At 45.4% G+C, this 23959-nt stretch overlaps 2 protein-coding genes across 3 annotated transcripts; one reads left to right on the forward strand and one right to left on the reverse strand.

Annotated features, from left to right (window-relative positions):
• Positions 1-7: 7 nt before the first annotated feature.
• On the reverse strand, positions 8-18843 carry ZNF142 (zinc finger protein 142). The gene is made up of 9 exons (XM_080933202.1): positions 18472-18843; positions 16340-16653; positions 11032-11631; positions 9893-10057; positions 8346-9170; positions 6206-6383; positions 2353-5254; positions 1589-1694; positions 8-484 (listed from the first exon to the last, which is right to left on the reverse strand). The coding sequence occupies exons 2-9, from the start codon at positions 16617-16619 to the stop codon at positions 15-17; spliced, it is 5526 nt and encodes a 1841-aa protein (XP_080789328.1). The 5' UTR covers positions 16620-16653; positions 18472-18843; the 3' UTR covers positions 8-14.
• A 366-nt stretch (positions 18844-19209) lies between these two features.
• Positions 19210-22940, forward strand: BCS1L (BCS1 homolog, ubiquinol-cytochrome c reductase complex chaperone). Of its 2 annotated transcripts, none has more exons than XM_080933321.1 (8): positions 19210-19464; positions 20327-20719; positions 20799-20938; positions 21101-21295; positions 21506-21569; positions 21783-21952; positions 22411-22528; positions 22644-22940. In XM_080933321.1, exons 2-8 carry the CDS (start codon positions 20400-20402, stop codon positions 22891-22893), a joined length of 1257 nt encoding a protein of 418 aa, XP_080789447.1. In that variant the 5' UTR covers positions 19210-19464; positions 20327-20399; the 3' UTR covers positions 22894-22940. The 2 variants fall into 2 exon arrangements, with proteins under 2 accessions (XP_080789447.1, XP_080789448.1); XM_080933322.1 differs by having other exon boundaries at positions 19216-19344.
• The last annotated feature ends 1019 nt before the right edge of the window (positions 22941-23959 follow it).

Raw genomic sequence — 23959 nt, forward strand, 5'->3', positions numbered from 1 at the left:
GGTGTGGAAGGGGCTCAGCCCTCAGGTCCAGTAGCGGGAGCAGGAGGAGCAGGAGGGCTGGGATCTTCCAGCTTCACATCATGTAGATGCACTGTGGGAGTGGTGGGGTCTTTGCCAACACCCTGGTTGGGGTCAGCCTGGTCAGGGTGGTGCCTACGCACATGCTTGACCACCTGGAACTTTTGCTTGGCCTTATAGTTGCAGAGGCGGCAGAAGAATGGGTGGCGATCAGTATGAGTAAGAGCATGATGTCGTAGTCCAGCAGCCCAGCGGAAAGCACGGTGGCAAACATTGCAAACATAGGGTTTGGCCTCACTGTGCTTTCGGAGGTGGGTGCGCAGCAGAAAGCGTGTCTTAAATGCCTTGCCACACTGCTCACACATGAAAGCCCGTGCCTCTCTGTGCCGTGTCTCCCGGTGTACACGAAGTGCATCAGCCCGGTTGGTGCAGTACTCACATTCAGGACACTGGTATGGCTTTAGCCCTATAGGACAAGCACAAATCACCATGGAAGGAACAACGTCAGTGAGTCTTAAGTATGATCCTTTATATACCACACAATGACCATACCATTCTGTCCCAGACACGTATGACATTCCGATATCCTTCTCCACTCAGTCCTATACACACACACACACACACACACACACACACACACAAGTTCCAATGGATGCTGACAACTAACTGGACTTGTAATTAACTACCCTAACAGTAAAGAATCCTCAACTATGACAGGGTTATTAAATGGGAAACTCTAACCCTCCCTTGGTCATATGATACTACAAAAATTAAAGACTCCATTTAGACACTTTATCAAACTAAAAAAATCAACCAACCAAACAAACAAACCCCCCAACCAACTCCCATATGGGGGAAATGACATGCCATAACTGAAGGTACCCAGTCATCAACCCTTAACAGAGAACCCATAGTTTCTGCAGTGGATTCCACATGCTAGAGAGCAAAAGATAAATTAACAGGGAACTTGGGGCTAGAAAGATAACTCAAGGGTTAATAGCACTGGCTGCTCTTCCAGAAGAGCAGGGTTGAATTCCCAGTACTCCTATGTAGCTCACAACTGTGTGTAACTCTTGTTCCAGAGAATCTTGCACCCACACACACATGCAGTCAAAACACCACTGCACATAAAAATTAAATCTTAAAGAAAATCACCTTTCTCCTCACAATCTTTCTACCACATCTACATAGAAACCAAGTCATCTTTCAGGAGTTACTGAAAATTGAGTTGGAGGTTCTCCATGTGTGACCCTATATGTGTGTGAACGTGTGTCCTAATCACAAGGGAAGTTTCGCAAATACACTTGCCCAGGCTTTCAGGTTTACTCACTCTTCGGTTTCTATTCAGTGGGCTAGGGAGCCATTTCTAGTATTTGTTCTTCTAGTGTATCCCCTATTTTCAGTGTGAAAGAAAATTGATGTAGGCTCTGAATCTGAGTGAGGACATTCAACATCTCAGGGAGGTGAGGTTTTTCAGAACAGGGAATCCTTAAGTAGGACAGTGAACTCGCATACTCACAGGTGTGCTTGGTCATGTGGTATTTGAGTTGGTTGACCTACTCACACTCACCTGTGTGCTTGGTCATGTGGTATTTGAGTTGGTTGACCCACTTGCACTTGTACCCACATTCGGGGCACAGGTACTTCCGTTCCTCCTTATGGATCCGCATGTGGTACTGGAAGGAAGATCAAATGCAGATGCTTACTTCCCACACAACAGGGTGCTTCTCCTTAGGTCTCAATTGTTTCTTACTAGCTGTGTTAATCATTAACACGGGGAATAGTGCAAGCATCTGTCTTTGTGTGTATATGACATGGTGACTAATCCCAAAGCCTGTGCATATTAGGCAAGCTCTTATCCTTGAGTCCCTACCCAGAGACCAAACTTGAATTTTCAAAGGATTAATAAAACTGCAGTACTGGGAAATTTTAAGTGCTTAATAGTGTTAGCTATCACAACCCAGATTATTCTCAAAGCATTGTATGGCAGTTATTGAATTTATCTTTACAAAAGCTCAAAAAGTTGTTAACCCTTTTACAGATGAAGAATCTAAGTTTTGAAAAGTTAAGGAACCTATTTAGAGTCAAATGAATTATGTGTTACAGAATCCAGTGCTCAGCAACTAAGAGCACTGGTTGCTCTTCCACAGGACCAGGGTTTGATTTCCAAAATCCAAATGGCAGCTCACAAACCATTCTTACTTAACTCTAGTTCTAGAGGATCTGCTATCCCCTTGCTTTGTAGGCACTAGCAGCGCCCCCACCCCCCACACACATTACAGAATCCAGAGCCTACATTCTTTCCATTTCCTATCCTGTGGTCCTTGACCTTACCTTGAGTCGAGAAGGGTCAGCACATGCATAGGAGCAGAGGTGACAGCGGTAAGGCTTTTCCCCAGTGTGAATGCGGCTGTGCCAGGTAATCTTCTGCCTGTTTTTGGTGCTATAGGCACAATCAGTACACTTGTAGAGCCGGGTACCTCCATGTCCCTTTACATGGTGATCAAGTACCAACTGATGGCGACATGCAAAGTCACAAAAGGGGCAATTAAGAGAGGGCTGGCCAGCATCCCCATCTGAGGGGGCTGTTGAAGTCTCCTCATGCTGTTCCAGGTAGTGTTTCACCAGGCCTACTCGCTCCCGTGCGGCAAAGCTGCAGAGCTGGCAGCGGTGGCTGAAATGATGTTGCCTCCGATGCTCATCTAGTGCTGGCCGGCTCGGGAAGGACTCCTGGCAGGCCCCACACTCCAGCCTTGGGTGCTGTTTACGGGTGTGTCCTCTCAGGCTGGCAGGACTGGGGCAGAGCAGGCCACAATGGGAACAGTGCAAGGGGCCCTCAGTGACCTCTACAGGACAGCCAGAGGAAGGAGGTGTGGGTTCTGGGTGTCGTCGCAGAGCATGCTGCTTGAGTGCTGTTTCTGAGCTAAACTGAGCCTCACACTGAGAGCAGGAAAAGGATGGGGTGCCTTGGTGGCAGCTGTTGACATGGCGAGTGATGTCATGACGAAGGTAACCACTATAGTCACAGAGTGGACAGAAGTGGGTGGGTGTTTTGTCATGTACTCGTAGTTGGTGCAAACGCAGTTTTGAGTTGGTACCAAATGTCTGAGGGCAGGAACTGCAAGGGATGCGGCCAACACCTGTGTGTCGAGACTGGTGGGCCTCTAACCGGTATCGCCTAGTAGTAGAAAAGTCACAGAAAGGGCACTGATGTGGCTTCACACCCTCATGCTTGAGCCGCCGGTGCTGCTGAAGGCAACGGTTTTGCTTGCAGGTAAAGGCACAGTCCCCACACTGCAGAAGGGGCCGGGGCCCAGAGGCTGAGGATGCAGTGGGATGTCTCCGCTTTTGATGGAGCCTTAGTGCAGCAGCAGCAGGAGCAGTGAATGGGCAGAGACCACAGTGCAAATCTCCAGACTCGAGGGGGCAGCCCTGGGTCTGGTGAGTCCTCAGGGTCCGTTCCTGCTGGCAGCTAAAGGGACATGTGGGGCAGGAGAAGAGGGCACCCTTTTGCTTCTGAACCACAGTTGTATCCCTATCACCAGGGACAGAGTTGGTATTCCCAGTACTCAAAAGGGTAGAGTCCCTATCGTTAAGAGGAAGCACAACAGCATGGGTCTGGGGGTGCCCACGCTTTCTTCCCTGGCTACGCCCTCTTCTGCAGCCTTCAGTAACATGAGAGGTAATAGAGGAAAGTCGAGAACAAAGGAATGTGCACGAGCTGCAGTGAAACTTGCCTTGCTCAAAGTGGAACTTCTCAGATGTCCCTGTGGGTGAGGAGTTTCCTGGTGGAGAGGTTGGGAAGTCAGAGGGTGTGGGAAAAGTTTCCTCTACTCCTGGCTCTCTGGGGAGCTCAGGAGCATCTTTTGGAAGTGAGTGCTCTACCTTTGATGGTAAAGGTGGGGGCTTCCTACTTTCAGCATCCTGTGAGGCTTGGCTACCTGGGAGCTGAGGATGTACAGTGGGAGAGACAGGTTTGGGCAAAGCCTTGTTCTTTCTGAGAAGAACAGGGCATTTCTTCATCATGTGGGTGCTGAGGCCACGCTGTTGCTTAAAGCTAGCTCCACACTCAGGGCACAGCAGGGGCTCTCGGCGACCTTGGCACCCTGATTTGGAGTGCAGAGTTAGGGCTTTTTCCCGGCGAGTAATAAAAGGACAGTGTGGGCAGCGGAAAGCTCTTCCTTCTCCCTGGATCACTACCATTTGTACCCGACCCTCCAGTACCAACGCTTCTGCTTGTTCTTTGTCCTGTCTCCTCATGGCCTTAAGTAGTGACTCTGACTCAGGAAACTGAGGCAATGGTATAGTCTCAGCAGTCAGAGTTGCCTTGAATGTGTTAGGTGCCTCTTCAGAGATTAGGGAATTTCTGCAAGGTTCAGAGGCTAGCTTCTCCAGAATGGGCTCTTCTTCAGCAACCAAGGCAGGAGTCTCAACACTGTCAAAGCTGGACAGTTCCGGCTCTTCCAGTCCACCTGATCTTTCTGTTCCTAGTGGTCCTGGGGGATCCAGAGGCCTGAACTCTACTGCTGCTGTTTCAGTGAGCTCTTCAAGGGGTGGTGGCTCTGCCTCAGGTTCTAGCTCCACCCTCAGGGCCTCCAAGTGGAGTGTACAGCCACCCTCTTCCACCTCCCCTAGGTTGGGGCTGCCAACCTGGTCATTCTCTTGGGGAGCCTCAATGCCATTTTGTCTTTTGGTGCTAGCCTCCTCATTTGTCTCTGGCAGGGCCTGGTCCACACTGGAGTTGGTCACAATCTCATGTTCACGGTCTTCTCTCTCAGGCTGGGCAGACAGCTGGCTTGAAGGTCCTGAGTCTGAAGGAGGGGCCAGGCATTGCCTGGCCCCCTCCAACTCTTGGTTGGCATTGCAGAATTGCCAAACCTGGTCCCCTGGCATGTAGCCATGGACTTTACGCTTGTGAAAGAAGAGTGTGGTGTTGCTAAAGGTATGGTAGTCACAGAGGGCACAGTGAAATTCACGGAGATGGGTGTGCTTGCAGTTCTCATGGCTCAGGAGAGCCTGCTTGTGACGGCTCTGGTAGCTACAATAGCGGCAGGGGTAGAGTGGGGCAGGTGTGCCAGGGTGGTGCTGAGAAGCCATGTGCTTCTGCAGTTCATACTTCCGCTTGCAAGCAAAGGCACACACCTCACACATGAGTGACTTGCCCTGGTGCCGTAGTTTGTGACTGCTCAGCTGATCAGCCCGATGGCATCGGTAGGAGCACTGGTTACATTGGTATCTGGGGAGAAGGACAAAAAAAAATGTCAATCACAACAATAAATCATAACCGTTAATAGTCATTGCCTATTTTTGGGCCTGGGTCTGCACTCTGTGCTGCGTGTGAACCATCTGATTTAACCAGCCTTCCACTATCCTGTGAAATAGGTTTTTCTTCTTTATAGGTGAGGCCAAGGCACTGAAGTGAAGAGCCTACCTAAAGTCCCAAAGGAAGTGATGGGCTGACAGCCTAAGCTTCAGAGATGCAGCTCTAGTCTCTACTTAATACTGCTCCCACCCCCAATCCTGATGAGGTGTTGGGGACTGAACTCAGTCAGGGCTTTGTGCATGATGAAAAAGTGTTCTACCAGAGTTCATAAACTACTTCCTATAGGAAAGTAGTCTTGGAGAGTAGGGCAGGTGTGCCAAGGTGGCATTATCCACACAAAATTTTAAGGAACTGGCACAGCAATAGCCCATGCAACAGGTTTTTGTGTTTTGCAATCAATCTCCAGTGGAGGCCTAAAAGCTACAGACAAAGCCCCCATGAAGTTGTGTCCGAAGTTTAGAGAATTTGTCTGGATATTAAAGTAGCCATTTGGTGCCATTTAAGTGTGTAGATCCATTTTCCTGAGAACAACTTCTAAGAACTCAAGTAATACTTTCTTTTAATGCAGGTTCTGAGGATTGAATTCCTCAAACTGTCACGATTACAGGCAAGCACTTTACTGACTGAGCCACCTCCTTAGCCCCCAAGGGACACTTTAATCTCCATTTTCCTTCTCCTGGCCCAGAATGCTCTCACCATGCAGAATGGGACACAGTCGTAGGGTTCAACTACAGCTGATGGAGCTAAGATGACAGTATCAGAGAATGGTGCGAGACTAGAGAAAGCAATGGGGCCAGAAGCCTGATGCAAGAGCTAACTAGCATAATGTTCTTGGGACAGGGATGGAAATGTGTGTGCTCATACCTGAGATCCCCTGCATGTTTCCGCATGTGCACACTCAGGTAGTGCTTCCACTTGGTGACATAGCCACATTCAGTACACATGTAATCCTTGGTGTTGGAGTGGGTCAGCATGTGCTTGGATAGGTAGCTAACATCTCGGCATGTGAAGTCACAGAGCTCACATTTGTGAGGTTTCTCTCCTTGTATTGTGTGTAGGGGAAAGAACACAGGTCAGATATAGATTGATTGAGTGGCCATATCATCTCTTCCAGCAAGTTTGCTATGATGCCAGGCAGGATCAAAATCTTTACATACTACCAGGCATGTAACAAACTCCACAAGATACAAGGCTATACTAGAACTGTCTGAAGACAGTTCTTCCAATTCCCATACCAAAGAAGAGAGGAAGAAAGTTAAGCTTGGTAAGATTTTTTTTTTTTTTTTGAAAAGGTAGTTGGCACCTGTAACTTAATTCCTTCTCATTTCCTGACTACACATTAGAACAAGAGAATAAACAGAACTGGGACTCTAGATTTCAAAGTAACGTGTATGGACAGCCAGCATTTTATACAATGTTCACTATGCGCCTGAGCATTGCATAAAATGCATCCTTCTTTATGAGTCTTCATAACAACACTATGAAGGTGCTATTATTATCACTATTTTATAGGTGGGAAAATCAAGGCACAGAGAAATCACAGAACTGTTTTATTAAATGGTGGACTACATGGCCTTGGGCAGCCTGTTATCTTATTTCCAGAAAGGGAGCAACAAAATATAGGTCTCACATGGTTGATGTACTAAAGAAGACATATCTGCCCAGCAGTGGTGGCACACACCTTTAGTCCCAACACCCAGGAGGCAGAGGCAGGCACATCTCTGAGTTCAAGGCCAGCCTGGTCTACAGAACAAGTTTCAGGTCAGCTAGGGCCACACAGAGAACACCTGTTTCAAACAAACAAACAAACAAACAAGACACACCAAAGTTGTTAGTGATACAGTGAGAACTCAAGGATGAGCTGTCCTAGTACTTGCTCAATACCTAGTACCAAGAGGCTAGTGGCCATGTTCCTTTAAGACCCTCCCTACCCCTTCAGCCACTTTTGTATGGTAAAGGGCAGGCTTTACTGTAGATAGAAATTTAACTTCTCAATTAAATTTGTTTTCTTATTTTTCCTGCCTTGATTACAAGATTGTAAAGGATGAAATAGGATAATACATAAAAGAACTCTATAAACTATGTAACATGACACAGGCACAGATTTTAGGAAAAGGCCTTGGGAACTAGAGTCTGTGAATAAACTGTGTAGAGAAATGAACTGTTCAATGTGGTCAACAGTAGCTTTGACAAAACTGTCTAAAGAATTTTCTACTAACCAGTTTCTGTTTAATGGTTCATCAATTCTTTGAAGTTTGTGCCAATCAGAGATTGGCAGGAGGCCTGATTTAGCTGCTATCTAGGCTTCAGTAATGCTACCAACCAATTAAGAGTCTAAGTCAAAACAAGTGCAGGGGCTGGAGAGGTGGTTCAGAACACTGACTGCTCTTCCAGAGGTCCTGAGTTTAATTCCCAACAATCACATGGTGGCTCACAACCATCTGTAATGGGATCCAATGCTTTCTACTGGTGTGTCTAACGACAGTTACAGTGTATTCATACACATAAATAAATCTTTAAAAAAAAACAAAACAAAAACCCCAAAAAACAACCAAGTGCAATTTTCAGAACACTAGAGGTGTCACGATATGTATGGATGGTGGATTGTTCTCTCTTAAACTGCTCCAACAGGCTGTCCCAAAAAATTGAATTATGAAGGAAGTTATCTGTTCTGGAATTCTTCACTATAAAAGGCTGAATATTTACCTATCTGCACTTGACTAGAGATGGCTAGAACTGGACAAGCATAAAGAATGATAGTCCAATATTAGAACACAGGTTCTGAAATCATACTACATGGATTCAGATACTAGCTTGACTACTGTTAAATGACACTCAACTTATGCCTTGCTTATAAACTTGGGACATTAGACTTGTGCCTATACACTTGAGGTCAAACAAAGCACTGTAAACACTGCCCCTTGTGTGATGCATAGTACACAGCAAAAGCTCATGCCAACCGTTACCTTTACCACCATTACTATAAGGATGGAAGCCATCTTACCAGTGTGTAGCAACATGTGTCGGATAAGCACTCTTTTGTGGGCCGTGGCAAAGTTACATTCAGAGCACTGGTGGATCTTCTCATGAGCATGCATCTTGCCAACATGGTCCTGGTAGGCTACTGGATTGAAGGTGGCAAAGGGGCAGAAGGTGCACCGTAGCTCTTCACTGCCTGGGTGACCTTGTTTCTTATGTTTGCGGAATAAGTGCTTATTGGAGCAGGCAAAGTCACAGTGGGGACAGTGGAAAGCATAATGGCTCTTGTGGTGGGCTTCCATGGCTTCAGCTGTGGCAAAGAGCATGGGACATGAGTGATGGCGGCACTCCACAGCCCTTACTCCATGGATCTCCTTTAGGTGCTTCAAAAAGGCCTTACGGTCAGGAGCTACATATGTACAGCCCTCCTGAAAGCAGTGCAGGGGTAATGGTTCTGCTGCAGCTGCTGCTGTGTGGCTCTTGAGGTGCTCCTTGAGTGCCTGGCTGAGGCGGAATTCCTCACGGCAGACAGGACAGGCATAGGTATCTGAGTAGAAGTTGGAAATATCCTCATGCATGCTGGCCATGTGACGGTTAAGTGCATTCCTCTCCACTGCACTGTAGTGGCACAGAGGACATCGATGGGCCTTCTCACCGAGCTCTCGCAGTAGATGCGTCTTGAGTTTGCTCTTGCTGGTGAAGAACTTTTGGCAGTTAGGACACTGGAGGCTCGGGTCTGGAAAGTGCAGATGTAGGTGTTCTACCAAATGGGTCCTCTTCTTAAAGCAGCGTTTACATTCTGGGCACATGTGTGTCTTGAAGAGAGACTCAGTGCCTGAAGCCAAATGCCCTATGCAGAGGATGCAGAGGGTTAGGAGTCATAATCTCTAATAGTTTATTAGACAATGATAGATGATAGAAGACACAGTTTGTCCAGATACTAATATCATGTGGCCTTTCTAGTCATGAAAACCAAACACAAGAGTCTCAAATAAGAGGTAAGAAACTCATCTACTAAGAGAAACAAGACCACAAGGACTACTCATACCTTCTTGTGGCCTGGTTCAAGTAATTTCCCATGTCACCCACTATTCCTAACTTCTATTTGGAGCTGCACAAGAAAATTTTCATAGAGCTTTCTTATACTTGCTGCCTTTGCTTTACACAGAAAAGCTGAAAGATCAGCAGGACTGGTGAGAAAGAAAGAGCCTCACATGAGTGAGCAGAAAGAAAAGTACTCTAAACTTCCAAACACTGTCTCATCAAGCTCTAGATAATTGAGAGAAATGGCTCAGTGGATAAGAGCACTGATTGCTTTTCCAGAGGTCCTGAGTTCAACTCCCAGCAACCACATGATGGCTCACAACCATCTGTAATGGGATCGAATGTCCTCTTCTGGTGTGTCTGTAGACACCTACATAGTACTCATATACATTAAATAAATAAGTAGATAGATAAATACATTGATCTGAACTAAAACTCAGAAAACCAAAACCCAGAGCCTAAATACCAGGTTTCTCAGTATCCACACCTCTCTACCACAAAGAGCTTCAATCTCAGTAATGTTATTACCTTCCAACTGCTGAGGCCCTTGGCTTTTATCCAAGACTTTCTGGGAGTCTTTTTGGGAGACACTCTCCTCTTCCTCTACATCCTCTTCTTCAGCTGACTCCTGCCCAGGCAAAGGTGTACCTGCTTCTTCAGACGGTTCTCTGTCTCCTAGAGACAGTTTGGTGTCTGGGAACACATAAAACTTAGTCCACAAGAGCTAATGACAGTATTGAATCCTGGTATTTTAATTACTGGCAAGTAAATTACCCTTCTCTCTTTTTAGCAGAAAAGGATCTTGGATTCTTATTCCAGAACTCTGAAGTTACTCAGAAGGGGGTAGGGGTTAAAAGGCAGAAAAGAGTAGAATATACTTCCTTGGCCCAGGTCTCCAGAGCTAAAGATTGCATGGTTCACAGCACATACCCTGCCTGTTCTACTGAGGAGTCTAATTTGGGCTTCAGGCTTACACCTTGCTCCTGAAAGGTCTTATCTTTCTAGATATTAGAATAAAAAGAGGCCCAGCAAGTCAAATAGCCATCTCCTGGTCGATTCTCTGTTCTCTGCTCCTACCCTCAGCTCATGCTGGTTTGTTGTTTTTGAGACTAAAAGGAGAAATTGATAACATACCACACTTCCTGAGATTTCTTTTAAAAATAACCCTACTCCTTTCTACCCACTCTCACATGACTTATTTATTATATATAGTCTAAGTTGGCTTAGAATTTGCTATATAGCTAAAGATGACCTTGAATTTCTAACCCTTTGAAGTGCTAGGATTACAGATACACCATTCATACAGGTCTGTCTCACTTATTCTAAAGGCAATCTCTAAACATTCAGAATCTACTAGCAGCAACAGTCATGGACAGGCACACCCTTAGGGTCTGAAATCAATCAATAGGGGATATTCCTAAAACAATTTCAGATTATATGTTGCATAAGCCAAATTTCACTCCTTGTCATTGCCTTAGTCCCATGTATTCTAATTGGTTACGTTTTCTAGAGCCTTTCCTATATCACCCCAGTAATTCCATTCTATTAAGTCACTGACTAGATAGATTGTCATATACATGGAAGTCATACTGAAAACAAATGTCTCTTATAAGAGACCAACTATGGCTACATTCTAGGCATGGGACTATTGGGCCCTGGCCACCTACCTGGCAGTAGCTCCTGGGATGGAAGGCCCTGAACAGCAGAAAGCTCTCCCTGTGTACTGGTTCCATGGCTCCGCTGATGCTGCCGGAAGAGTTTGACGTTGGAGCCCATGAAGCTGCAATGGCTGCAGTGGAAAGGGTAATGGGCCTTCCGGTGCAGCTCCATTCCCTGCTGACTCCCAAAAAGCAGGGAGCAGCCCCGGAATGAACAGGGCACAGGAACTGCCTTGTGGGTCTGTCTCAGGTGATGCTGCAGACCCTTGCGATCCTCAGCAGAGAATACACAACCAGACTCTGGGCAGGAGAACATGTTGGGAGTGACCCGGTGAATCTTGAAGTGGCTCTTCAAGGCCTGGGGTTGGACAAACTCTTGTCTACATATAGGACATGGCAGGGGGCTATCTGGCAGGCTGGGGTCTTGCAGAGGGCCATGGAGGGTGAGGTTGCTGGGGGGCAGCTCTACAGAGCATGGGGGACTAGAGAGGTCCTGCACAGCCTGAATATTGGTCTCAGTGCACTGGTGCAGGGAGAGCAGAGTAGGCTCTGCAAAGCTCTGTTCACAGCGCTCACAGAAGTATACCTCCACCACCTTTACCAGGACACCTGCAGGCAGAGGACCGACAGAGAAAGGCACAGAATCAGATGGAACAAGACTTGAAGGAGTTAGTCACTAGTAGAAATGTAGGTGAATTTTTTCATAGTCATGGAGTACAGACAGACTTCAAGTCTCACTCTGCACTGGGCTATATATAATAAGCCTACAGGTTGGGGATAACCTGTCTGGCATGTGGCATATGTCTTTGGATTTCTCATGTAAGATGTGTGCTTAGTAAATGTGTTAATGAATCAACAAACAATAAAATCCAGAAAGCATATTTAGGGGCAAAGTCTATAAAATGCCTACCATGTAAGTATGAAGACTTGAGTTTGGATCCCTAGCACTGAGGGTGCAGTGACAGGCAGATTCCAGAGCTTATTGGCTGGCTAGTCTATCCAAATGGGTAAGTTCCAGGTACAGTACGAAACCCTTTCTCAAATAAAAAAGAAAAGGGGGGGGGGCTGCTAAGAAGACATTTGCTACAAAACCTAACGACCTATATTCAATCTTTAGAACCCAAATGGTAGAAGTCGAGAACTGAAGTCCATACTTTATTCACTCACATGCACAAACACACACCAGAGCTGAATAAAACATAAAGGAAATAAAAATGTAGAGAGCAACTGAGAAAGATCTAATACTGATCTCTGTCATCTACAAAAGAGCATATATGTGCACACACACAAACATGTATACACACCACACATACATACACAAAAACAAATAAAAATTAGAAACAAAATAAAAATAAGAAACTTTCAAGAGAATGATAGACTAGAAAATATATCGAATATAGATCATGAAAGGTACATTTTGCTCAAATAAAACTTAAAGTTTCAAGAGAACCATGACAGATTAGGAAACATATCAAATATAAATGATATGTTGGGCTGGAGAAATGGCTCTGTGAAGAGTACTGGCTGTTCTTCCAGAAGATGGGTTCAATTCCCATCTTCCACAGGGTAGCTCAACACCACTTCTAGGGGACCTGTTATGTACTCCTGGCCTCCACAGGCACCAGGCACACATGGACATACATGTAGGCAAAATAGCCATATATAAATATCAAAAAGCTAAGGAATATATGTTACTATAAAGAAAAATTCAGACAATAAATTCATTAAAAAAAACTTTTTTCAGAAGAGCTAAATATAATAATTGCTATTTTTGAAAGGAATAAGTAAAACTTGATGATGGCAAGATTTAGTCTCCCAACTGCTCTGAGAAGGGCAGCTTGGAGCTCCACAGTTCAGACCACGCTTGTTGGTGGTAGAACCATGACTCAAGCACAGGGCAGCTTGGCTCACACTTTATTCTGCTGGCTGTTCTCTCTTTATTGTTATTTTGTTGTTTTCTTTTTAGGGGGGGGGGTGATGGTGGTAGTGAGACAAAGTCTGGTTGTCTTGAAACATGTTATATAGATCAGAACGACCATGGCTTCAGAGATTTGCCTGTCTCTACTTCCTGAGTACTGGGATTAAAGGTGTGCACTACCACATTTGACTGTTGTTTTCAAACTATCCTCCCCAACCCCTACTTGCTTGTTCTAGGACGAAGTTGTTGGGCTTTTTGTTTGTTTAAGGCAGAGTCTTTTTCAAAAATTACATTTACCTCTTTATTTAGTTATTTGTACATATGTGTACATGTATCAAGGTCAAGGAACAACTTCTTGAGAGTTTAGTTTTTTACTACTTTTGTTTTTGAGGCAAGGTCCCTTGTTTCTGCTCCCATGGTGTGTATCTGAGCTTCTGGATGATTCTCCTATCTGTACCTCCCATCTCTCAAAGTATTGCTGGGTTATAGATCCAAGCCACCTCATATGTATAAGCTTTTCTACATGGTTCTAAGGATGAAATTTAGGTTGTCATCGTTGTCAGGCAAGCACTTTTGCCTGGTAAACTGTCGTATGAAACCACGAGATAGGGTTTTGACATGTATCCACGCTGGCTTATGTAGTTTAAGTTAGTCTCAAACTCTAGATCCTTCTGTCTCAGTTTCCTGAGTACTAGAATTAAAGGAATGCCGGGATTACCTATGCATACCACCACACTTGTAGTGGGCTGGCCTAATGCTGCTTGTATTCTAAATCTAATTTTGGGTCCCCAAGAATGGTTGCCCCAGACACCCCCAAGTTATTTCTGATTGGTAAAGAGACCAACAGCCAATACCTGGGCAGAAGAGACATAGTAAGGTTCAGGTGAAATTTAGGTTTTGGAAGGCTTAGGGTCAGAGAGGGACCATGAGGAGGAAGGAGGAGGAAGAAAGTGCAGGAAAGGAGGAAGGAGAAGCCTCCATGGGTTAGGAGTTAAAGAGAACATGGCTCTGAGGGCTGGCTAATTGGAGTTAAGAGCAGCCAAGATGAAACTCAGTAATAACTCAGGGTTAGCAATAGGAAAGTAGATTCTAATAGCATATAGGGTAGTATCTGCTCAGCTATTGTGTTGTTTAAAGCTTATTGCAAATATAAAGGTTGCATGTGTCTTTCATCTGGAAACTTAGTAGCTAAGTTCAAGGCAGGGTAAAAACCTCCGGCTGGGATTAAATAACGTCTATAACACACACTCATCTGTCAGTTATTTTTGTGTGACTACATATTAAATCTGCTTTATCTTTTTAACATGTTTGTAGTACTTCATAGCACTGATAAATCTAAATGAAATTCTGCCCCAGGGACCATGAGATGTTTCTAACAACAATGCCAACATCAATAACATCCTATCCCTGTATGCATGTGGGTCTTCCTGTACGAGATATCTCTGGAGTGGAATTACTATGACAGATGTGCATATTGTAAAATTTGCTACAAAGCTAAACTGACCTTCAAAAGCTTAATTTGGGTTGCAGATGCAGCTCAGTGGTAGTATAACCATTAGCTACTATATACAATAGCCTGGGTTCTACACCCCAGAGGCAGATCTCTGTTCTAGGCCAATCTAGTCTATATAGCAAATTTCTTACCAAACCAGCCAAAGCTAGTGAGATCATATAAATTTCCTACCAAACCAGCCAGAGTTGCAAGATACTATATATCTTTCTATGACCTCTCCTCAACTCTCTTAGAGTTAAATATGTACACTTTTTTAAAAGTTAATTTATTTTTATTTTATGAGTACTGATTAGAGTTTTGCCTGCATTTGTTTCTGTGTAAAGGTGTCATATCCCCTGGAACTGGGGTTACAGATGGTTGTGAGCTGTCACATGGGTCCTGGGAATTAAACTTGGGTCCTCTGTAAGAGCAGCCAATGGTCTTAACCACTGTGCCATCTCTCCAGCCCCAACTCTATGAATTAAAAAACAAAACAGAACAAAATTTAGTTTTTGCCAAAATTGAGAAGCAAAATAGGCTTCTATTTTATAACTATATGAAATGAAGCATTCTACCATAAGGCTATTGTTTTTCTTTATTTCTTCTTTGTGAACTGCATTCATTCATTCATGCATTCATCCATTCCCCCTCCCCTATTCTTAAGGCAACATCTTGCTGTGTAGCCTAGCTGGCCTCAAATTCACTATGTAGACCTCTGGCTCAGAACATGCAGAAATCCTCCTCAGTCCTGGAATTAGAAGTGTGTACCACCATATTTAGCTTAAAAGATGAAACTAAACTAAACCCCCAAATCAATAAACTCTGGCTTAAAAAAAATTTTTTTTACTTAAAAACAAACACCCATTTATATAAAATATGTATACATATGCATGAATATGTGTGGAGGTCAGAAGACAATTTGTAGGAGTAGGTTCTCTCCTTTCACCTTGTAGGCTCTAGGGACTAAACACATGTCATCCTGTTTAGTGGCAAATGTCTTTATTCATTGAGGCATCTTGTCATGCTCCTTAACTTGCTTATGTTAAAATGTTTCTTTTTTTCTTTCTTTCTTTTTTTTTTTTTTTTTTTTTTTTTTTGTTTGTTTGAGATAGGGTCCCACTATGTAGCACTGGCTGGTTTTGAACTCACAGATATTGGCTAACCTCTGTCTCCCAAGTACTGGGATTAAAAGTACAAACCACCACACAGTCCAATCATATCTCTTTACCTCTAGAGAAAAGTTTAGAATTCTTACATGGTCTAATTATCTAATTTCCACCCAGAGTTCTTTGCATTTATCCTACACGGTCAGAAGACAAAGTTCAAAATTGTAACTAAGATATAGCAGTTAAACATAGGAGTTTGCTAAAAATGAAAGTTGTAGATGTATAAAGAATAAAGAGAAACTTCCTACTGTAATAAATAATATGCCCAAGTCTCTTAACAGCATGCTCTGAGTGTATGCTATACACAGGAAACTAGAGCAAAGAAACAGCAGTTTCTTCTGGAAAGCCCTGCCAAACTCAGGATGGTTGAAGAGGCTGGGCCTCTGGCCTAATCCTTGGCTGGCTTAGGGTCAGTATGGAAGAAAGGTCCCCAAGGACCTTAAGAGCAAGGACAAGCCAAACTGGCAGAGGTGTCAAAAGGTTTCTTGTTCTGGATTACTGCCCAGCAGACACAAAGTTCTTTTGGGGGTAAATTTTGCCAAAAGTTTGCTACAGGCTGTACTTACCTTGCCAGTCAGCCATCAACATGCATCAACTGCAAACCAAATTATAACTTCTCAGGGTATAAAAATAGCATGCTACCTTGTGTTCTCATCACATTCAGAGAGATGGACCAAAAATAGCACAGACAAAAACACTCAAAGCTATGTCCCACTGGCCTGGTAGCAACTATGTTTGTACCTGAGGTCTCTCCAGTAGCTCCTGGGGACAGAGTTCCAGCTACTGCTTCCACAATGATTTCCATGTTCCCTGAATCCTCTTCAGTAGCTGTGGCCTCTACCAGCAGGCAGCCTGGGTCTGCAGGCATAGGTGCAGGCTCCCCAGAAGCACAGGTATTCTGGACAGGGCCCAGGATTCCACGGTTTGAGAGAGATGGGGGAATCAACAATAGTTCAGAGCATAGTCCATCCATCTCCCCAGTGCCATTAGTCAGCTGGGATGCCAACACAGGGTCTGTCATTATCACTGATTTGTGTGCTGTGGCCTCCTAAATGCTGACAAACCAGAAAAAAAAGTATATATATATATATAATACATACACACACAGAGATACACATACATGGTTAGAACTCTTAATTTCTCTTAAGTTGGCCCACACATTTAGGAATTTTCCTTCTATAGCAACATGCCACACATTATTATTCTAAATGTTTTCAAAACAACATTCAACACAAAATGAGAATAAAGTCAGTATTAGCAGAGAGTCAACACGTTGAGGCTGACATTACAGATTACAGGTTCTGTTTCTTGCTAAGTGACCCTTGCAACAAAACTGAGTGGGGTCAAAGGCACTCTCTCGTACTCCCTGATGCCCTTGTTATTCCTCAGTGTAGCTATAATACACTTCTTATAATACCTTCACTTCTTGGTCCTCACTGATCTACCTCTCCAGACATCCCTCCCACCCTGACTTCCTAACCAGATGCCATTCTCTGACTCACTGCGTTCTTTCTTGCTTACAGACCCTTCTACTTTCTTGCCCCTCCCACTCAATACATCAAAATCTCTTGTCTAGCTAATCAAATACTCATTAAGAAAATAAACAAGTATTGGTTCTGCTATGAATGCTTCCTAACATTCTGAATTTGCTCTCTTCTGGGGCCCAACAGCCCCTGTATGTAGTTCTATCAGAAGCCACACTGCACTGTTGTTTCCCTACCAATCTCCCTTCCTAGATGCTGCTCAGAAATGGTGCTGGGTCCCCAGAAGCTGGTTTGTCAGACACCTGATTTGGGGGCTAAAAACTGAACTCAGTCCCTCTCGAAGAGCAGCTTTCACTCTTAACAATTGAGCCATTTCTTTAGTTTCACACTTTTTTAAAAAAAATGTGCTGCTGGAGACCAAACCCAGGGCTTTGTGTATGCTAAGGCAAGCATTGCACACATGAACTGTTATATATCCCAAGCACTGGATGAGTAGTCTATCGTCAGTTTTCACTTCAATGAACATGAGGTTCAAGCTAGGTTAAGTCAGACAAAATGAAAACTCTAGTAAACACAGATATTTTAAACCAAGGCACCAAGCCAGTGATCCCTCAAATACAAGGTAAATTTCCAATTCACTAACTTACTAATGCCTCCAGTGGGAACACAACTGAGAAACAAACGAATTAAGCTGCATGCCCTATTAAACATGACTAAAATAAATGAGACAATCTTTTAAACTCCCAGCACTCAGGAGGCAGAGACAGGCAGAGGTATCTGAGTTTGAGGCCAGCCTGATATAGTTCCAGGACTGGGCTACACAGTGAGGCCCTGTTTCAAAAAACAAAACTGGATCAACTAGGTTGAGTAAGAGCCAGGTGAGAGTGGCTATTCCTTATTCTGCAGAATCCCTCCACTTAAAAACTGGAGAGATGGTTCAGCTGTTAAGAGAACTGATTGCTCTTCTAGAGGTCCTGAGTTCAATTTTCAGCAACCACATGGTGCCTTAATCTGTTAATAAGATCCGATGCCCTTTTTTGGTGTGTCTGAAGAAAGCAACCGTGTACTCACATACATAAACAAATCTTTAAAAAAAAAAACCAGCAAGAACAGATAAGAATACAGAAGGTGGCAGGGAAGGACACTTTCGTGGTCAACGAGGCTTTTTAGAAATCACTGCCTCCACCGACTACTGATTATTGCTGCTCTAGCCAGTTTTCCAGCCCATCACATGGCCCCAGGAAGATGCGGCGGAGGAGGAGCAAGGAGTGAGCTAGAACGAAGTAACGTTTTCTTTGAGACCGGAGAAAAAGGAACACAGAAGCCTAGGGAATAAGGCGCCCCTGAGTAAGCACCTCAGTTCCCACGCGCCTCTGGGCTTTGACTCACCGTGTGGCCTTGAGCAGATGCACTTGCCTCGCTTCTTTGGGCCTCAGCTTTCCTATCTGTAAAGTGGAGGCGCCAATAGACAAGTCACGAGATCCAGCGGAAAAGAAAAGCGTTTTGGAACCTGCAAGGCTTGGGATGATGCATCGTCACGATTGTGGTCCTGAGGAGAGGCAGTGGATACCCGGGCGGGGCCGGAGTTGTGACGAGACTGAGGCGCCCAAGTGCAGCAGAGATGCGCCCAAGCCTCAGCACCTCCTCTCACGGATTCTTACCTCCCAGGCCTACTCAAGCTAGGACTAGAGAAACTTTTACCTCCAGCTCGTAGCGCCCGCACTTCCCCTGGTTCCCGCCGACAGCCGCTCTCTCACCTTCTACCCTAGGGCTGGCGGGAGCTGCATCTCTATGGTCCGACTGGAACTGGAGTGGCTCCTCAGGGGCCTTTGATGCGGCCGCCCCCGGACCATGCGCCTCTGGGAATCTGACGTGTGGCGGTCACTCTGTCTCTCTTCGAGGCCTGTGCTACTCTATGGTTTCTCCTCTATGTCCTTGAGTATCTCAGCTCTGAAGCCCCAAAGCGGAACCATCGAGAATTCCAGGGAAGAGTGGCAAGGACTTCGTGGTGGGTGTGGCAGGAAGTAGATTCAGCACTAGGGGGCGGGCCTGGCGGCTCTACCTCCGAGTACGGCCTTGTGAAACCATCGAGTCTGAAGGCCAGAGAGTCATGGAGGTAAGGGGGCGGAGTGACAGATTTCTTCTGACCACGTTCCTGGAAGCGCGAGCTGGGTTGTCCAAGGCGTCCGTCAGTAGGTCGCGGCGTGTCAGTGTCGGGAGCCGGAGGCCAGGAGATCTTCGTCAGTGGCTCTCCATGCAAAGGTGCTTTGGAATGCTGAATCTCAGCCCGGAGTCTTAGCGGAGGTCACGGCTGTCAATTCACCGGTGGCCCGGCGTGCTAGGCGGAGGAGAAAGTGGCGGCGACGGAGTGTTGCAGGAGAGGTGTGCTGGAAATAATTTGCCATTTTTTCCTTTGGGCATTGTCTTTGTTAGGATTAGTTACATCTTATTGGGTTGAATTTGAAAAAGGCTCCGTGGAAGAAGTAGCCTATAAGATCTCAATTAAGAAGGATGGCTGGAATAAAAGGGGGGGGGGGGCTCATTCTGTACCAATAGAACTAAGTGAGCCAGAGGTAGGTAGTGATTTGCATATTTGTCGAAGTACTAGTAAAGGTAGGCATCCCAATGTGGACATCCCAGCGTATCAGCTGTGGTATTTGAATTCAATGGGAGCAAGTTACAGAACCCAATAGGAGGGTGCTGGAGTGCAAGTGACAGAATTGTAGCCGGTCTGGGATGCAGGCACTGAAAGTCCAAATGTCACCTCAAGAACCAAAATAACTTGCATTTAATAGTTTAGGTGAGAAGTGATAAAGTCATGTACAGGACATTAGGAACGGAGTGTAAGGGAGAGAATATTTGAAAGACATTTCTGATGGCAAGGCATATATATGTGGTCATTGACAGATCAACAGACACATCACCTTTGCTGATTCCATTTAGCAGGGACCCTTCTGTCTCAGCTCTTGCCAGGGACCAAAGTCTTGCCTTTCTAGTAACCTGGTGCTGAGCTGGTTACATTGCCTTTTGGAGTTGAGAATCTCTCCAAAATGGTCTTCTGGCAAAAAGGTCTATTTGAAGAGCCTTGGGGTGTTTGCCCTGGCATTCCAACATCATTCCTACCTAGTCCACAAAGGACACTGAAGCACACAGCCCTGCTGACCTGTCCATCTTGCTTCCTTGGGAGGGAGTGGAGCAAGTTTGATTGGTCTGGTTTCTAAACTAGTCTTATGCTTTCTTCCAGTTTTGCTGCTCTCTGTCCCTAGGTTTTGACAGTGCCTCGGAGCCTGTAAGCATCTGTGTTTTTTCCTTTCAAGATGCCATTTACAGACTTTGTTCTGGCCCTTAAAGACAACCCCTACTTTGGGGCTGGATTTGGGCTGGTAGGTGTGGGTACAGCTCTGGCTGTGGCCCGGAAAGGAGCCCAATTGGGTCTAGTGGCATTCCGTCGCCATTACATGATCACACTGGAAGTCCCTGCTAGAGACAGAAGCTATGCCTGGTTGCTTAGCTGGCTTACCCGACACAGCACCCACACTCAGCACCTCAGTGTTGAAACCTCATATCTTCAGCATGAAAGTGGCCGAATCTCCACCAAGTTTGAATTTATCCCCAGCCCTGGAAACCACTTCATTTGGTAAGATTGGAAGCTAGGAAGGACTCTGAGGAGAGGGTGGATCAATGGAGGAAATTGGGCCACTGACAATTTTATTCAGGTATCAGGGAAAATGGATCCGGGTAGAACGAAATCGAGACATGCAAATGGTAGACTTGCAAACGGGGACTCCTTGGGAATCTGTCACCTTCACAGCCCTGGGCACTGACCGAAAGGTTTTCTTCAACATCCTGGAGGAAGGTATGAGATGGCACAGTCAGGGTATCGGGAATGGGGAGGTTGGGCATCTGCTGCTTGGAGAGGAGGAATAAGGATCAAAGTCCTTGGGAGAAGGGTACCAGGTCAGAGCTCTACCTAACTGAAGAGCCAGCTGTGATCACTGTCTTACTTCCTTGCTCCCAGCTCGAGCACTGGCCCTGCAGCAGGAGGAAGGGAAGACAGTGATGTACACGGCTGTGGGGTCTGAATGGCGTACCTTCGGTTATCCACGCAGGCGTCGGCCGCTGGATTCTGTAGTCCTACAGCAGGGTCTGGCTGACCGAATTGTCAAAGATATCCGGGAATTTATTGATAACCCCAAGTGGTACATTGACAGAGGTAAGCAGCTGCTGGAATCTTGGTGAGTCTGTAGCCAGATGAAGTTACAGAAAATTCTAGCTCAGGTGAAAGGGAAAGAAAATTTGTCCATGAGGATATCTTTCTGATACTAGGACCACTAATAGGGAATAGAGCTGAGGGTAAATGTGGACACCTGGACCAGAGTACATGATTCACTTTAGGTCTTGTTTATCCTGGTTCTATCCCTAGGCATTCCCTACAGACGTGGCTACCTTCTTTATGGGCCCCCTGGTTGTGGAAAGAGCAGTTTTATGTGAGTAGTCAAATTCTCTTGACTCTGAGAAACAGCCTGAAAGCAGTAGAAGAGAAATGAACCTGGGAACCAAGAATCAGGGCAAACATGAGATCCATAGATATACATCTATCAAGTGGGTGGTATAGGAAACGTAGGCCTTTGTGGCCTATCTCCTAGGATTCCTAAAGTCTTCAGGTTGCCTAGGACCTCCTTTCATGTCACTGTTCACAGAACAGCCCTGGCTGGAGAACTGGAATACAGCATCTGCCTGCTCAGTCTCACAGACTCTAGCCTCTCAGACGACCGGCTCAACCATCTACTGAGTGTAGCACCACAGCAGAGTTTGGTACTCCTGGAAGATGTGGATGCTGCTTTTCTCAGTAGAGACTTGGCCGTGGAGAGTGAGTGAGGATGCTGGGGATGGGGAGTCTTTTTAGTGTTGTATGAATGTGTACAGACACGTGTGTGCAGGCATATGCATGTGGAGGTCAGAGAACATTTTGAAGTCATTTCTCACTTTGCACTTCTTACCATCTTTGCCTTCAGCATGCCTTAATATTTAGCTATGTGCCACTGGAAGCCATGCATCCAGCTTTTTATGTGGATTCTGAGACAGAACTTGTGTAGAGATCTGAGATTGATCGAGGCTTCTGTAGATGTTTGTTTGTTGGTTTTAACCACAGAGCTATTTTCCTGACCCAGGGAAGTAGTTACTTAAGACACTGAGGGTCAGAAGTCAACGAGGAACATTTTTGGAGGCTTAAGTCAGCAAAAAGGCTGATAAATAGGGAGCTGAAGAGGGGATTTGGGATACAATTTTAACTGAGTCATGACCTCTCACACTCCTGTCGTCCTCCAGACCCTGTAAAGTACCAAGGACTAGGTCGCCTCACCTTTAGTGGACTGCTTAATGCTTTGGATGGTGTAGCCTCCACTGAGGCCCGCATTGTGTTCATGACCACCAACTACATTGACAGGTAAGGATACAGGAAGGCAGTGCTCCACTCACACACCTTGGGAGAGTTGGAGGGTTGGGGAGACTGTCTCAGGAGCTAGCAGGACTGTTGGCTGTGACTCTGCTTTTCCTCTTAGGCTGGATCCTGCCCTGATACGTCCTGGGCGAGTAGATCTGAAGGAGTATGTGGGCTACTGCTCACACTGGCAGCTGACCCAGATGTTCCAGAGGTTCTATCCAGGGCAAGCGCCTTCTTTGGCTGAGAATTTTGCTGAACATGTACTTAAAGCTACATCTCAGATTAGTCCTGCCCAGGTGCAAGGCTACTTCATGCTGTATAAAAATGACCCCATGGGGGCTGTTCACAATGTCGAATTGCTGAGGTGACTCACCAGGCACTATTTGCTCTCAAAAAAATTCATAAGCACCTGTCACACTAATCTGGTTTGTGACTTCCCTACTTCCATTGCTGTGTTTGTACTTGAGAATAAAACAGAACTTGCCATAGCAGGTGCCTATAAGATATACACCTACGAATGATGGGGCCATGGTCTGAGCAAGGGAAAGGAGGACGAATGTTATGGGGAAAATATATGCAATCATGAAAGGCCACCCAAGTAAGATACATTGTTGGCTGGTGTTGTGCCTCCCCCCCCCCCATTTGTTTATTTTGTTTTTGAGACAGGGTTCTCTGTTTAGCCCTGTTGTCCTTCAGCCTTGCTCTATAAAGCAGGCTCAAGATCTGCTGCCTGTGCCTCCTGAGTGCTGGGATTAAAGGCAGGCCTGTAGTACACACTTTTAATTCTAAAACTTAGAGTGTTAAAATCTTAAGATTGGGACTGGAGAGATGGCTCAGCAGTTAAGAGCACTGACTGCTCTTCCAGAGGTCCTGAGTTCAATTCCCAGCAACCACATGGTGGTTCACAACCATCTGTAACAAGATCTGAAGTCCTCTTCTGATGTGTCTGAAGACAGCTACAGCGTACTCATATACATAAAATAATTCTTTAAAAAAAAAAATCCCAAGACCAACCTGAATACCACAGTGAGGCTTTTTCCCTTTAAAACAACAAAAGGGCTTGGGATGTAGTTCAGTTGGTAGAATGCTTGCCTAGCTTGCAAACTATCCGTGAATGCAATGGCCTGGAATCCTAGCACTCAGGAGGTAGAGACAAGCAAGACCTGGAATTCTTCAGCTATATAAAGCTTGAGACTAGTCCAGGCTACATGGTACCTTATCTCAAAACAACCAACCAGTCAGCTGAATGATACATGAGTATAGCTGGAGTTATATGGTACTTCCTAAGCATTCTGCACAAATGTGGACCTCAAAACTGACCACACTGGCAGGGAAGACCCTTTTTACCCTGTGCCTTTGATGAATAGACTTACAAGAAAGGTGGGAGCCCCTTACCATAAAGAGTCATATCACATAAGCTAGATGCTGTTAAGC

This window comes from Micromys minutus, assembly GCF_963924665.1.
Source record: "Micromys minutus genome assembly, chromosome: 19".
Classification (NCBI taxonomy): Eukaryota; Metazoa; Chordata; class Mammalia; order Rodentia; family Muridae; genus Micromys; species Micromys minutus.